The 16,950-nt window shown below is 36.7% G+C and overlaps 1 protein-coding gene and 1 long non-coding RNA gene across 7 annotated transcripts; both read right to left on the bottom strand.

The window, feature by feature from the left end:
* Positions 1–5: 5 nt before the first annotated feature.
* LOC110930459 lies at positions 6–6,890 on the bottom strand. Of its 6 annotated transcripts, none has more exons than XR_004888721.1 (11): positions 6,488–6,890; positions 5,983–6,078; positions 5,054–5,113; positions 4,448–4,500; positions 4,229–4,302; positions 3,972–4,149; positions 2,086–3,227; positions 1,777–1,860; positions 1,441–1,519; positions 127–1,243; positions 6–50 (listed from the first exon to the last, which is right to left on the bottom strand). It is a non-coding gene; the product is annotated as an uncharacterized LOC110930459 (long non-coding RNA). The 6 variants fall into 6 exon arrangements; XR_004888720.1 differs by adding an exon at positions 5,724–5,799 and having other exon boundaries at positions 12–1,243; XR_004888718.1 differs by having other exon boundaries at positions 12–1,243.
* A 6,514-nt stretch (positions 6,891–13,404) lies between these two features.
* On the bottom strand, positions 13,405–14,231 carry LOC110932445. The gene is made up of 2 exons (XM_022175778.1): positions 13,787–14,231; positions 13,405–13,691 (listed from the first exon to the last, which is right to left on the bottom strand). The coding sequence occupies exons 1-2, from the start codon at positions 14,229–14,231 to the stop codon at positions 13,405–13,407; spliced, it is 732 nt and encodes a 243-aa protein (XP_022031470.1).
* Positions 14,232–16,950: the final 2,719 nt, after the last annotated feature.

The following is a 16,950-nucleotide window of genomic DNA, read 5'->3' as shown; positions in this document are numbered from 1 at the left end:
GCATGCCTGTGTGAATCCGTTCATTCCAGCTTTCCTTCATTTGGGCAAACCTAGTGACCGAATGAAAAAACAAAAAATAAAATTCTAAAAGTGGATTAACAAGAGAAAATAGAGACTTGAACTTACCTTACCACCAAAAGCATACAATCAAGGCCAACCTTATCTTCAAGAACTTTGAAAAGAATAGCATGGGGTTGACAGAAACCATCAACCCTGTTTTATTTGACCAACCATCTAAATACCTAGTTTATACACCCATGCCCTTTTGGCATACCTTAACTCCACATTTGATAGTATGTATAAATCAAAGAATATAACTATCTTTTGTTATCAAATGAACAACAAAAAGTGCCAAAATAGGAGTCCAACTTGAACTTGATTTAAACTTGGGAAACCTTTCATGAAGATGGTAATAATAAATTGAGAACCACAGTGAACACTATTGGAATTAAAAAAGTTTTTGGTGCCAAAAAGATGCAACCAAATATTTAATCTCTATACCCTCCTTCCCAAAATAAACTGGAGAACAAATAAACGCTTCTTATATGCAATTCACCACAACTCATTGCCGAAATATTTTTATTTATAAAATGGGCTTTCGTTTTTCATTAAACATCCAACAAAAATACTTTTTAGCTATAGGGAAAATTCAGCTATAAGTCCAAGTGTGTAACAAATGAAAAACTGCAAAACAGGATGTACATATTGCTTAAAAATGAAAGATTAAAAAAATAATATTTATAGCCAATAACAATGCATAGTATCTCAAAGATAGCTTGATATTTTAGAAGAAAAAAAAGTGGTTATGCCTTTCATAGCAATCTTTAGTAGAACATTTAGGAGGTCTTTAACCTACCAATATTTGGAATTAACTATCTTCCTCATATCCAAACTTGGAAAATACTAAAATCACATAATCACAGTGGATCATGCAGAATAACTTTTTTCCTATAGTTTTGTAAATTATTTAAAATGTTATCTGTAGAATAATAAATAAGGTACATAAGTAACCCCTCTGTTCGAAAAGGAATCGATGAGTTTTTTGCAAGTATGTTTTTTAATCTTTGTTCAGTTCATTAAATAGAAGCACACCATACTTGTTAATATCTTTTCGAAGCCAATGATCACGCGCAACTTTAGAGCGGAAATGGAAGGGTCAAAGTTAAAGCTTACCCGAACATTTTGGTGAAAGAGATGACCTCACTCACATTCTTTGATCGGATTCCCTCTGAAGCCGTGATCGCTACTCCAACAAAGTGGCGTTCAAACAATTCAAATGATATAAGTCATAATTACATAACTCTATAAATGAGTGTTTAAAGACTTGAAATGCAAATAACCTAAATGAAATAAGTAAACCTAAGTTATATAAATTATAAACATGTCATATTAAGAACCTTTAAAGTTCTGTCTAAGCATAAATGGTGACATAAAACTTACTCGTTCAATAGCTTCAAGCTCCTCTAGTGTGACTATTACCACCTACCGCATCCCTGCTGTCAGCTGTCCAAATGCATTCCTGATATTTGAAGGCCATAGCATATAATATGATCAGATGTTATAAGATAAACAATCAAACACATGGAAAGTAATTCGGGTATAGACTATAGAGTTTCTTAAGATCTAACACCGAGTGGATAAGGCTTTTGACGTAGTTGAATCATACAAAAGTTTAGTCATATATCATTCAAATTTAGCATTAACCATACTAATTTAATACGGTCAACAACATATGAAAGACAATCAACAAAGTAGAGTTGAGCAATTGTTTTTCACCTGCTTAAGTTGAGGTTTTTTTTTTTATATTTGATTTAGCAAAGACAATTGTTGCATTATCCCCTGTTATCTTACCATCACCATCTACACCAAAATAACATAAGCAAATAATTAAAATTCGATGAAATCTTCAACCAAATCTATACATCCACATGAATACATGAGTGTAAAATGATGAGATTGAGAGGATTTGTATAAAGTAGAACCCGAGTCAACATAGTTGAACCACTGCTGATAGATTGTGTTTTAATACCCTTTTTATATGTAAAATCAGGTATCAGAAACAAAAGGAGTTGAGCCACAACTCACCTGAACCATAAACCTTGTTCAGATTTTCGCTTCTTCCTCAACCGGGAGTCCGAGACCGAGGAAGCCACTATCGAACGCCACTGCCGCAAACTCCGTCTCTTCATCGAGCCACAACTCCACTGCCGCAAACTCCGTTTAAGCTTGGCTTAATTCATGCTTTTAATTAGCTGATGTCGAGTGACTCACGTATCATTTGACTTGTTTACACCCATGTGTTATCATCCGGACTTGCTGATCATGGAGAACCCACTTTAAAACGTAAAAAAAGACCCCATTTATATCCCAAAAAAAACCCATCATTTAGAAAGATGATCTCAAAATAACCCCATTTATTCAGAAAGAAATCATCACCAGACTTCAAAAAGCATCTCAACCTCCGGACATCGGATACAACAAACCTCCGGATAAAAGTCGGAGTCTTAACGTGGTATCATTGTCATTCGTTAAAGCTATAAATAACAATTTTATCTCCTTCATAAGTGCAGCCTCATAGTCGCCACTTCAATCATTTATAAGAGCCATCAAAAGTGCATCCTCAACATTGCCCAAAGCCCATATACTAATCAAAACCCTCAGTTTGAACACCAAAAACTGATCCCTAAGACCATACCAGTTACACTGTAGCTTCCTCCCCTCTATATTCCTTCCAAAATTCCAAAAATAGCCCTAGCTTTGTATAAACATTAGAACCATTTGATATGTCCATAAGAGCAACAAAACACATCTATATTGGCCCAAAACTCGGTCAACACAATTATTTTGACCCCAAACGTTACTGGCAAGAAAATCTTCAGTATTCCCAAAATGCCCCTGCCTATTATCACATCACATATCTTCAAGCAACCCCTTAGACCAGTTTAGCAAAATATTATGGGCTTCACACAATTGACTAATACAGGTCTTCAGATAATCCCTTAAGAATCCCTTGATCTAGTCTCTCAAAACACTATAAACCTCAGACTGTTTATCAAATTTGAATATAAAAAACTGCCCAAACTTCCGCTGCCAAAGAATGATCCCGAGATATATCGGACTACTGGATATTACCTTCTCCATCATAAAGGTTTTAAAGATATGCAACAATCTAATGCATGTTCTTGAAACAAACTGATATAGCTGTGCATGCATCCCCAGACCACAACCTGTAGACCATCAAATAGCATATACATGAATGATTATGTACATCTTTCTTATATAACTTTTCAAAAGTGGAAAAAATGGCTAGCTGGGTATCGGATGAAAGTAGGTAATTTGGGTATAGGACTATAGGAGAGGTCCAGATGACCCAAAACACAGTAAATGCCCACATCTTTTGAATTTTATGGACTTCGTGTGTCAAATATGATTAAAAGTATAATATAATTAAAATGATAATCAAATTTTGGAATAATATATGTTAGTTCAACTAATATTTTTTAGGTAAAAAGTATAAGGAGACCACCTAGCTATTTAACTTTTTTCATTAGGTAATTTGGGTATAGGAGAGGTCCGGTTGACCCAAAACACAGTAAATGCCCACATCTTTTGAATTTTATGGACTTCGTGTGTTAAATATGATTAAAAGTATAATATAATTACAATGATAATCAAATTTTGGAATAATATATGTTAGTTCAGCTAATATTTTTTTAGGTAAAAAGTATAAGGAGACCACCTAGCTATTTAACTTTTTTCATTAACGCCTCACAACTATTAAAATTAATTTAAAGACCACCCATACACATACCTGATTTCATTTATACCGGATTCAACAAACAATAGCCTGGATAACGAATATAAGTTTTATGAAAAATCAAAACTTTTAGTTTCCTTTTTCCATTTCGCTAAGTTATAAAAAATAAGAGAAAGTTGCCATTCAACATGTTCTTGGCTAGATTTGGTATAACCTGATGTATACTTGATGAGTCATCGTAATCTCCCCTAGAAGCATCATCGTAATCTCCCTTAATCATCTGCCTAATAACCTAACGTATACTTGATGAATCACAATTTATCATCTCATCCAACAACTTATGGGGGTCATCCCATCAGGATACATAATTGACCCGTTATCTCCATAAACACCTTCGTCATTTACATATCATAATCAACATAAATATAATAACCCGACAAAAAAATGTAATAATATAAAAAAAGATCTTACATGAGACGCATCAACTACATCAGGGGTTACGTATCTCGAGTAATCATCCGAGCCATTGCCAGCCGCATCATAACCTAACATACATTTTTCATCAGAAACTTCAGTAACAACTTTTAATTTGAACTACTGAATGTAAGCTATTTAAAATAAAAAACATAGAGAGAAAAAAGTACATACCTGAATAAGTTTAAAATAAAAACAGACAGAAAAAGGACATACCTGAATAAGAGCAGCAGGCAACCACCTTCAAATCAAACTAACACCACTGAAACCTATCAAAGACATATACTTGAATAAGAGCAGCTAATGGCTTGCAAATTTAGGCCTTTTATATCAATAAAGGACCGCCTTTCAAAAAAATCATTGATTTCAATTGGTTTTTTTCTTCCAAATTTCGCTATTGTGCCATGCTATTCTAACTATATAATATTAAATTAATTTCATACACCTAATATAATGTTCAATTACAAAATGATATAAAGAGACTCAAGAGATATTCTAATATAAATTTATTACACCATCCTCTATTTAGGGTCACAGTATATGTAATTACAGCTGACATCTATTAGAACATAAAGTAGCTGAGCCTAAAAAAATTATAACCACAAGATCTTCTAAATGATATATAACATTTACGATCGGCTTAGATTCCCCCCCCCTGATTATAAAGCGTGATAAGCTCTAACAATATTAGGTCCCTAAAGCCAAGGTGAGAGCTCCACATGCACGATACGTTTTATAGTAAAAGATACTGATAAAATTATATATAGATAATATTATAACTTGATGATTTTTAAACACTAAAGAAAATAAGATAATACACACCAAAGAAGCTCTCTGTACAACCACAAGAAGCTCAATACGTAGCTCCTACCACCAAAGAAACTATAGAGAAAGAAAAAAACATCAGAAAAGTGGTAGCAGGTTGTTAATCTACGTTTGATGTGAAAAAGTGAAAATTATACCATAAAAAAACAAATATATCCAAAATCAAAGATCAGTAAGTTGTAACGGAGACAACCGGCCTCTAAGCTACAATCTTGGAAAATATGATCATGTAATCTTCTAGATACACAATATGCCAATAATTAAGTTAATGTGTTATTTACTTCATAACATATTTTCTTAAAGTATTCTTGCAATTTATGTAACTAAAAAAACAAACAGTAACAATTAGCTAGTCGAACTAAAAGCCATTTTTAGCAAGATAAAATTAGTCCATTCCTTGTCGTATTGTCTATCATCCTTACATAAGTTTATTACATATCGCTTTTAGAACTTTACAATGCCTTGAGTGCAAGTGTAAAAATCAAACACCACAACTAAAGTTATGCCTGACATATTATTTGCATGTTAGCCAAAGCAATGTTACAATAACTTAATCATAGATTGTACAAACCGTGCCATCTGTCCGCTGCCAAGTGAGCATAGAAGATCGAAGCAACTACACAACTATAGTGATTTTGAACGATAATAAGTTTGTGTATTTCAATACCTTATTTTTTTTCCTAGTAGTGACTGTTGCAATGTCTCAATAGCATTCTCTTTGGGCAGAAAATAACATTGCAACTCTTTGAGATTGTCCCAGAATCGAAAAGAAAATGAGATAAAGAAGTCAAAATTCAAAAAAAAGCACACTAAAACTAAGGATACTTGCAAAAGACTGAATTCCAAATATAGTTACAAATAAAAGATTCTCTTAATGTATGCTGAACCATAGCAAATCTAACAAATCTGAAATTTTAGCAACTCACCAGCAATAGTGGCGTTATCCTATCATTGATGCAGATTACCAACAGCAACAACAGCCACAAGCACTGCTCCACTCATCTTCACAACTTAATTTCAAACTACAACATGAAATCCAGTTCATTAGATCCATAATCCAAACTTCCACACAGAGTAACACATACACAATACAATACAATACAAATCAGATCAAACAATTAAATTGAAATAATCTCACCCAAACATAACCCTAGAGCTAACTCCTATTCAGATTCACATAAAAAACAACCAACAATTCATGCTAATTTAACAGATAAACTTAAAAAAAAACCTAATCTAAGAAGAAATGGCGAAAGATATAAACGGGAAAAAGATGAAATCGCCTGAGCTAGAGCTAGGGTTTCTGACTGAGAATTGTGGGAAGATAAAATAGAAAGATCTGACCTGAATGGAGATCATACGAATAAATTAGAATACAGAAAAACATATTATACAAAATCCCTCCACGATTGAGAGAAGCGCTAAACATACCTAATCCAGATCCTCTGGTTATGATTTGGGGTTGAATAATCCCTTCCATAATTTAGGCTTGAATAATCGTAGATAGATATATGGAAAGAAAACACCTATCACCACCACCACCAACATGATTTTCAGATCTGAAAACGTTTTTTCCGGCCATATCTGCACTACCACAACCCCACGTTTTCCTTCATCGATTTTGATTGCCAGTGTTGAATCGAAGATGGTGATGGATTGGAGGATAAGATGAATGATACGTAACATTTTGGGTTTTTCTATTAGAAATACATTTGAGAAAGGAAACTATTGCATAATTTTGGGAGAATTGATTGGAGAGAGAAGCTGTATAGCCATTGCCGCTCGTGAAAGTGAAGGAGGATTGAGGAAAAAGAAATTGCCGCCCAAAATCCCAATTCTCTGGTCAAAGAGAATAGCCACATCAAAGTCAAAAAGTCAACCATTATTTTGCTTTAGTATAAGAGATAGATTAATTGTAGCTTTCTAAAAATATGATCAAAAATAAATAATATCTTGTAGGTTTTCTGCTACTCATAATCATATTCATTCTAGCTTTATAAATTATAAATAATTGATCAATAATAAATAATATCCTATAGGTTTTTTACCATTCACAATACGGTTTTTGATCAAATTTATATTGAGACGCAGATAAAATTAAGTAAGTCGCAACAACATACTCAAAATTTTATAATAGACTATATTTTATATAAAAAACAAAATATGTTTAAATTAAAAGCATTTATAGAAATAATAAAAAATTTAACAGTCTCATCAAATCATGTTTCTCTCACATGGCCAACATATAGATTTAGTAATATATATTAACGAGATTTCTCTCAATATATGCGCAATAAAACCCAAGTTTTTTTAATAGAAAACTTCATAAAAACAAGCACTTCCGACCCATACGGGCAAAAGGTCAATACAACACGCAGACCCCCGACCCAAACGGGCAAATGGCAACAAATTACAACATATACATAGGGTATTTACACCACTCCACCCAACTAATATAATTACGTACAAGACCCCTATTTTTAAACTAGACAAAACTTCTTGATTTTATCTCCCCTAAAATATCATTCGGACTAAACCCAAGTAGTTAATTATAATCGAAAACTTTTTTCGGGATTATTAAGGAAATAAGTATTTGAAAAGTTAGTTTAATTAAAGTATCAGTTTTGACATATAATGCATTAATTTCTATCCACTTATCAACTACCGTAGGGTGGATCATCCAGTCTTACTCACTGGTCATGCATGATGTCAAGCTAAACCAACATTCAAACGCCCATTTCGTTTTGTTTCTCCAATTAGACAGTCATTGAATATGAAACGAAAAACCACATTCATATAAGTTGTCCTTGCTAGGCCTGCTTTTAATCACGACAGTGTGTCTCATAATAACTTTGACTTGACTCGTTTTTCACGAAGGAAAAAAATGTGACAAACTCATTTGCAGGCAACGAATAAACCAGAATGATACCACTGACTCAAACACATGAAGACAGACTGGTATGTTGTTTTCTCGAAAAGTTGTGTTCAGAAGGGCATTTATTGGCTCATGTTTCTGGATTGTCATGACGTATGGTGTGGGACTGGCCGACTGACTGGGACATGTGAGTGTGAATCTTATGCCTGGGCCACCTATCACCTTCAATGTATATAGTGCAAAAGTTAAATGACTTAGGTCCCATGATCATCTAACACCGATTTAGACGGATCATGGGTCATCGGGTCTCAACAACGTACGAATTAAAATTCGATCTAAGCTAACCTAAACTTAAGCGTATTTAAGGTTACATGATTATGTGTCTTTTAAGTAACACGTACAGGTTTTATTAAACCTAAAACATTATCAATGAAGTCCCAATGAAGTTGATTTCAATCAGTGACGAAGCTTGAGATTTCTAACGGGGGGTCGAAAACGTATATACCCAAAAATTTTTATACAAAAACCACATATATTACACTACTTCCCCCCCCCCCCGGGCCCCTTCTAACCTGCGCCAGTTATTTCAATATTGATTATGTTGTTTTTGGATGTTAATGTGTCATGGTCTAAGAGTGTGACATCTGAGGTGGTATGGACCATCCTGGTACAAGTGGGGTTGCATTATATTTTGTAGGTTTCAAAGTTTCTATTATAGATGAACAGCCAATGAATATGGACCATTTGTAGATTTCAAAGTTTCCATTAAGATTAATATGATCCTTGGAAAATGAGTGATCATAAATTAACACCGGAAACTTAATATAAACATATTCGATAAAAGTTTAATGAAACAAAATTAGTAGTATTATAGGTGGAAGGGGCACACCGTGGGGCTTAGGCCGGAGGGTGTGGAGTTGTCACCCTTGCCACCTCAGCCTCCATAGTGCCGCTACGACGCCATCAACCACACCGAGAGAATTAAATGGGGGGCACCATGGTGGTTTCGCCAACATGGTAACGGAAGAAAGGAGGCGGTATAAAGGGAAGAAAGGATGCTGAGGTTGGGTAAAGGGGGCTCAAGGTGGTGATGGATCTCGTGATGGTATGTGGTCACGGCACGAAACGCATCTATTTTCCTGTCACAAAATTTATTACTTGGTCTATTCTAATACTTTTAACTTTGTTACAAGTAGTAGATTGTTAGCATATGCACAATTATAATTATCAATTTATTATGTTTTTTGATGTTTACCAATACTAGAAAGGTACAGTTCTTAATTTCTCACATGTAACACTCAGTGTGTAGAATCAATAAAGAACACAAAAAGAAAGGGTTAAATGCCTTAGGAGTATGGCGCAAAACAACACACTATATACATGTTAATCGGTAAAGGAGCTACTAAAATGTGTGGAATCAATAAAAACCACAAAAAGAAAAAAGAAAGCTATTAGATATATAATGGTGGCAACCTTTTGTAAATCTAGCTGAATAGAAATGATAAAATCCTTAATGGAATTCACAGGTCCAATACGAGATTACTAGAAGAGATAAAAGAAAGCACATTTTTGTGGTTGAGGATTAGAGCCAAAATGCAACATATTGATATGGAGAAATGGTTAAAAGAGAGTATTGAGGCTATAGATGGTTAGAATGTAATTATACGAAAAGTATGTAAAATTATGTAACTTTGAGTCTTGCGGCTGTTACATGAGATCCCCTTTTACGTTTAAAAAAACTCAGTATTCCCTTTTATAATCAGAAAATGTAACATGTATCCTTAGTATTAAACATACATGATATATTAACAAATCGCATAATTTGGATTTCCCCCTTTTACTAAACAATTTCGTTTCTTAAATAAGCACAACTCACCACATATGTACGTATATAGAAAAAATCGAATATTTAGCGGTCAGAATATATAGAATGTAAGCATAAGTGGAATATTAAAAAAAAATGAGATGCTGTACGAATTGATATTTGATTGGACCAGAACATAGAAGAAAATCTAACCACAAAAATGCAATAGGTGAATTAATCACATGAAACTCAAGCTTAACTAAAATCAAAGGTGTATTATTTTTTCAGTTCATTAACGTGTTTGGAGATTCGAACTAAATATGCAGATTCCAGATGCAGTTGTCAAGACAACTTTCTTCAACGTCCTTATTTCTTCTTCCATGCTTACTTAGGCTGGAGGGTGTGGGGTCGCCACCCCGCCAGCTAGGACACTATAGCGCTTCGGGGCGCTATCCACCCACACCCCGCAAGTTAACTGGGGCGCCAATGGCTCGCCAGCATGGTAACGCCAAGGTTCAAAGGATCAGGTGGGGCCCACATGTGTTTGCACCAATCAAATCTTTTTTTTTTAATATAGGGCTCCATCCATACCATGCAAATTAAAGATGACTTCATGGCTGAGGTGGATCCTACGTGGCGTTGACATGAATCCTACTTGGACTGATAAAGCCCCAAAGAGCTCCAACCACACCCTATAGCCTTATTATTAAAACAAAAGTGCATGCATTGGGATTGTTTTTAATTATTTATTGGGAAAATTACTATTTTAACCAACTTCTAAAGAGCTACCTTATTTGACCAACGTTAAACCTTTCATTTTACGAAATAAACTTTTAATATTACAGTTCACTTTCACGTATATTTTTTTTTTTTGAACGGTAAGATTCTATGATTGATAGAACAGGGTCAGCATATGCTGTAAAAAACCAAAAGGTACAAAACAAAAATCAAGGAAAAACACTAACCACTAACACTCCCCAGTTACAAACGTTTAATTTACTATATCGCAAATGTTGAAATCCACCCACCTTCCCCACTCAATGCTATGGAATTTCGATCTAGATTTCAACCAAATAAAACTTTCTGCCATGATTCCTTCCAATACGTTGTTCCCAATCCGATGGTAGCCTTCAAACTCTTTTTCATTACGAGACTTCCAAATGTTCCATATAGTCGCTTGAAAGACCATGTTGATAACTCTCTTCCAGTCGTTAGATCCTGTTAAGTTCTTGGTAAACTCCAAAGCTTCTTTACATGTTCGAAAATCAGTGGTAGCTGGTATCTTTAGCCATATACGAACGTTCTTCCAAATTAACCTGGACGAATCACACTCAAAAATTACGTGGGCTACCGTTTCTTCATATAGTCCGCACCTTTGAGCACATCTGATTATTTATCGGGATCCTTCTTTTGACAAGTTCTTGTTTTGTTGGAATTCTCTCGAGCATCGATCTCCATATGAAGTAGTTTACTTTTGGCGGTGACCACCGGTTCCAATGTTTCCATTCCTCCTCGTCTTCAACTACACCAATCTTGTTTATCTGATCTCTAAGCAGAGCTACCGAGAACTCTGCATTGCTATTCGTCTTCCAGCACCAACGATCTTCCTTTGTCTTGAGTTTCACCCTATTTAGGTGTTGCATTAGACTACTCCACTACGCCCACTCCACATCTGAGTTAGGTGGTCGGACATATCCTATATTACATTGTTGCTCATGTCCCAGTATCGTAACACAATCCGCAACCTTAGCTCGTTTATTTATGGCAATTTTAAATATCTCCGGCCATTTTTCTTTCAAAGTGTTGTCTCCGCTCCAGTTATCCAGCCAAAAGTTCACCGTCTTCCCATTGCCCAGCTCCGCAACAAGTTCCTTTGACACCAATATGCCCATGCTTCTAATTTTCCTACCTGCATTCACAATATTTTTCCAAATACCTGCATATTTATTATTAATTGTTATATAATTAAAGCATCTTTTACTCTCATGTATTGACTTAATCACTTTAGCCCATAATTCCTCCGCTTTCGCCTTGTACTTCCACCACCATTTTACCATGTAAGCGAGGTTTGCACTCCACAAATCTCCTAGCCCGAACCCACCATGATGTTTTGCTCTTGTCATCTTCCCCCATGCTATCCAACGTATCTTGTGTCTTCCAGCCTTCCTTCCCCAAGTAAAATCTCTCCGTATTGCATCAAAGGTCTTTATAACCTTCTTAGGTGCTAGATACATTGAAAAATAGTAGTTGGGCAAGGCCCCCAATACCGCCTTGGCTAGCACCATTCTACCTGCAAAAGATAAACAATTGGCCTTCCATGCCGATAGTTTCCTGTTAAAATTATCAATCACTGGCTTCCAGTGTCTCCCTCTATTCATGTTCACTCCGATGGTTAAACCCAAGAAGTTGAACGGTATGATTCCTTTTCTGCACTTCAATTTTCCAGCCATTCTTATTATCTCGTCCTCTTCAACTCCTATCCCGTACAGACAAGACTTGTTTAAATTGACTTTTAACCCCGAACACAAGGTAAAGCACCTCAGTAGTCGATTAAGGTTTAATATATTCGTCTCAGACCATTCACCCATGAATATCACGTCGTCCGCATAACAAAGATGTGTTATACACGGGCCATCTTTTGGTAGTTTGAAACCTTTAAAGGCCCCTCTGTTGTCCGCTCGTTTCATGACGACCTCTAAAGCTTCCATTGCTAGGATAAAGAGAAAAGGTGATAGCGGATCACCTTGTCGTAGACCCCTTTGTAACCTGAACTCTGACGTAGGCGACCCGCTTACTAGGACCGATGCCCATCGATTTCAAACATGCTCCTATCCATTTTGTCCAACGGCTAGGGAATTTCATCGCTTTTAAATTAGAAAGTAGAAATTTCCAATTTATCGAATCCTACGCCTTTTCGAAATCAACTTTGAAGAAAAACACTTCTTTCTTGCTTTTTTTCGCCCAAGAGATGACTCCGCTTGTGATCAGAGGCCCGTCAAAGATGGATCTCCCTTCCACAAATGTCGTTTGTACCGGTGCCACAATGGAGGGAATGACCTTCTTTAATCTGGAAGCTAACACTTTTTCAATGACTTTGTATATGATACCAATCAGAGAGATCGGCCTGAACTCATTCACGGTCTGAGGGTCTCTGACTTTGGGAATCAAAGCTATAAAAGACGCATTATAGCCCCCTTCGATGAAAGCTCTTTCGTGAAAATCTTTAAGGATATCAACGAAGTTGTTTTCTAGCAACGCCCAATATCTTTTGATGAATTTGAACGAGAATCCATCTGGACCAAGGGCTCTATCACTCCCACATGCCCACACCGCCTCTTTAATCTCTACTTTTGAAAACTTTCTGGTCAGTGCAGTAGCCTGCTCGTGTGTTACCTGACTGAAACCCCTACCGTCAAGAGTAGGCCTATTCTTCAAAGGTTCTGTGAGTCGATCCACGAATCTTACTTTTACTTCCTCCTTTATAGCTTTCGGGTCATTCACCAGTGTTCCATTGATCATTATTGCGTTGATCATGTTCCTTGCTTTCCTACAGTTGATAATCATGTGAAAGAATTTTGAGTTCTCATCTCCAAGCTTTGCCTATTTAAACTTTGCTTTTTACTTCAAGTCCTTAAGTCTTTTCCTCTCATAATTCTTTATAACCCACTTTCAACTAACTCTTTTCTCCTTTTCTGTTGCCGTAAGGCTCCTGCTTTCCACTAATTTTTCAATTTGCTCCACCTCTTTTGTCGCGTTGTAGACCCCCTCCTCCTCTCTTGCCTTTGATTCCTTCCTCCATTCTATAACCTGTATTTTGAGATTTTTAAGAATACAAGCCATATCTTTCATGACGTTGTCCCCTCTAACGTGATTCTCCATGACTTTGTTTACCACAACATCAATGCCTCCATCTTCTAGCCAGCTATTGTAAAATCTGAATGGTACTAGCCCGAAGTCTGAGGACACACATGAAAGGATCAACGGGCAATGATCCGACAAGTATCTCCTAAAACTTCAAATCTTGCACACGGCCATTTTTCCATAAAAGAACCACAAACGAGAACATGATCTATCTTGCTGAGGTTCGACCCGTCCTTCGACATGTATGTATACTTTTGTCCTCCCACTTGATATTCAATAAGACCCGTTTCAGCTATAAAATTATTGAAAATCATTGCACCTTGGCTGTTGAATCTGGACTTCATCCTTTCTTCCTCCTCTTTCACTTCGTTGAAATCTCCGACCATGATCCAAAGACCATTATTACTGCTATCAACAACTTCTTTTAATTCCCCCCATAAATTACTTCTTCTCATCACATCGCATGGTGCATATACATTAACTATATTGATGTACATATTGGTACCAGCCACCATACCACTCACTATTAGGAATGACTCGTGTTTAAACACTCTCTGCTTTGAAAATACACCCGGATCCCAGGCCGAAATCAGGTCCCCAGATCTGCCCCTAGCATCCATTGATTCATATTCCATATCTACTTTCCCCCAAAATCTTACAACAGACCTTGAATCTACGTTTGATACCTGTGACTCTTGCATACATAAAAAAGAAATTTTGTGTTCCTTAACTAACCTGCTTATCCAACTTGGTTTTCCTGCACCCCCAATGCCTCTAATATTTATTGCCAAATAATTCATAGCGTACCATCTGACTCCAATTCCTCCTGGAGTACTCTTAGTATTTCCTGCCGGCTTTTAGAGACTCGAATTCCAATCACTTTTCCCATCACTACTGTAGCCTCTGTCTCGGCTTGTAAATCCTCTGCTGGTTCTTTATTAAATCAAAGGTCCGATAGATTGAGTCTAGGGCGTCTTCGTTTATAGCCTGCCGGACATCCACTGCGCCGTTCTCGGATCTAAACCTTTTATTGATAGAGCTTCCTTCCCTTGTGAATGTAAAAGTTGAACTCCCTTTTTTCCTTTTTGTCGTCGTGTTTCTATTACCCTGGCCACATATAATCTCATTTAGGTTAAACGGGTCATCGTCAGGCCCACTTGAATTATCACTACTTCTGGGCCCATATTGATTGGGCCTAATTTCTTTCCTAGTTTCACCATTATTTCCACCCGGCCCATTTTGAGTATCACCATCTGAATCTCTATCCACTGATTGGAAAGTGAATATTCCTTAATTCCCGCCTGTTTTTTCATTAATGTCAATACTCCCCATATACCTAGGTTCTTGTGTTTCCAGCGTCTTTTCATTACCCAAGCAGTCTGCGAAGATTTCTCTCCAATTCCCACCAAAACCATTTATTGTTGCACGTGCTCCTCCATCCCCGTTTGACTCTTCATTCTCTTGACCCTTCGACTTCTCCGATGCATTATCGTCGGTGACCGGAGCTCCACTTTCATGGCTGGTGTTCTCAGATTCCATGTTTTTTCCTTGTCTCTCTTCTTGCGTAGCCACCAACTCATCATCTTCTTCAAGAATTGTGGATGCCTCGTCCGGGGTGTTTATGAACACAGAATCGTCATTGACAAACTTTGGTGCCTAGTTTCCTGATACCTCCGATGCCCAGCACTTGAAAGATACATCTTTGAATTTTACAAGAATCTCCTGATTTAGGACTTGTCCTATTCTAATTATAACACCCAGGTGTGCACATGTTAGATTACTATCCTCCTTACTGACATCCACTTCTCTAATTACCCGACCCATACTTCCCTCAATGATGTTGAAAGTTTCCTTGTTCCTCAGGCTGATTGGAACACCGCAGATCCTGACCCAAGCAAGTCTTTCAAACCAATCCATGCTTTCCTTCCAAGGTTTGATGTTTATGAAATACTCCTCATACGCAGGTTTGTGTGCTGTCAGTAGTTCTTCGGTTTCCATTTGTGAACCCAAAGTGACTAGAATTCTTAGTCCGCCAGCATACCTAACCTCCATTGTTACATAGCTAATTTCTCGCATATTGTCTTCGCTCTGAGTAGGATTTCAAGCGTTTTGGCTTCCAAGCTTACAGTTCTAGTGCTCCATTCTTTGGTATTATCTTCGCAGTTTTCTGGTAGGGATATTGTTTCTTCCGATGTCTTTTGCTTTCCTCCTATCACCGCATCCAAATACGACCTGCCCACTTCCCATTTCCTCCCATTGTTGTAGAAACTTATGTTGCCTTCAAAACTCTGGCCGCCATTGTATCCAGTGTCCCTTTCTTGCCTCCTCCCCCCCCGCCATCGCCGCCGTTTTCCCCCATGGCCCTCCATAGTTCCTCTTAACACCTCCTCCCTCCTTCTCCTCCTCCCTTTCAAACCTTGACACGTTTGCTTTTTTTCTTTCTATCCCCAATCCAGATGTTATTCAAAGCTTTACTCAATTTTTCTAAGTCCCAAAACTTATTGAACCTTACAAATGCGAACCTTTTGCCCATCAAATCCCTATTGAATGGCAGGAACACGTCAGTGATGTTACCGCATCTCCTACACTCCAGCCAAACCTCCTTCCTAGATATTCCGTCTGGCAGATTTGACAGGAAAAAAGTAGTGCTAGGTTCTTCGTCAGCCATTTCCTTCCCCTTCTTCTTCCTCACCTTCTCCCACTCTTCATCTTCCTCTTGGTTTCTGATTTCCAACTGAGTTTCTTTAACCTTCCACCGTCGCGTCTCTCTACATCCCCTCCCTCTCTCCATGAAAGAATTTTAGTTAGTCAACATGTTTTCTAATTTTTCACGTATATGATATTGGAAATTGGAATCTCACATTTTATTTTTTAAATTATCAACGATTTAAAAATTAGCAGACTTTACGTTAACAAAAGGTAATATTGTAACATCATTGTCAGTGTCATGAGACCTTAAGAGTCACACGATCATACACAATAGTTACATGTCAATTGGGATAAATGGTTAATGTTCGATGTAGTTGATCTCTTGTAATGTGTTTTGTTGTTTTTGGGGTTGTTCTTTGGTTTGTTTGGGGTTGTACTTTGTTTTTTCCAGCTTCTTGCTGGGCGCCTATATATATACATATATAGCTTTTCGGCCGTTCAAAAAAAAAACATGTCAATTATTTGATGAGAGATTTTTATCTTGATGACTTATTAGACAAACTATTCTTAGAGATAATTATTTACACATGTGTGTATACATGAAATCATTTATGTGTTGAATATTCGTTTATTACACATCTATCTATCTACTATAATAAAATAAACCAACTTTTGAACACGTGTCATTCATTGAGAGTATCCTCA

The sequence above is a fragment of the Helianthus annuus genome, chromosome 3 (assembly GCF_002127325.2).
Source record: "Helianthus annuus cultivar XRQ/B chromosome 3, HanXRQr2.0-SUNRISE, whole genome shotgun sequence".
In the NCBI taxonomy this organism is placed as follows: Eukaryota; Viridiplantae; Streptophyta; class Magnoliopsida; order Asterales; family Asteraceae; genus Helianthus; species Helianthus annuus.
This window is presented reverse-complemented; position numbering and strand designations above follow the sequence as displayed.

Bases quoted from the DNA above. Each gene is read 5' to 3' on its own strand.
- LOC110932445 (XM_022175778.1), bottom strand. From the start codon at position 14,231: ATGGAATATGAATCAATGGATGCTAGGGGCAGATCTGGGGACCTGATT. The intron at 13,692-13,786 runs GTTCTTTTATGG...GTGTGTCCTCAG, and splicing joins AGATCATGTTCTCGTTTGTG to ACTTCGGGCTAGTACCATTC.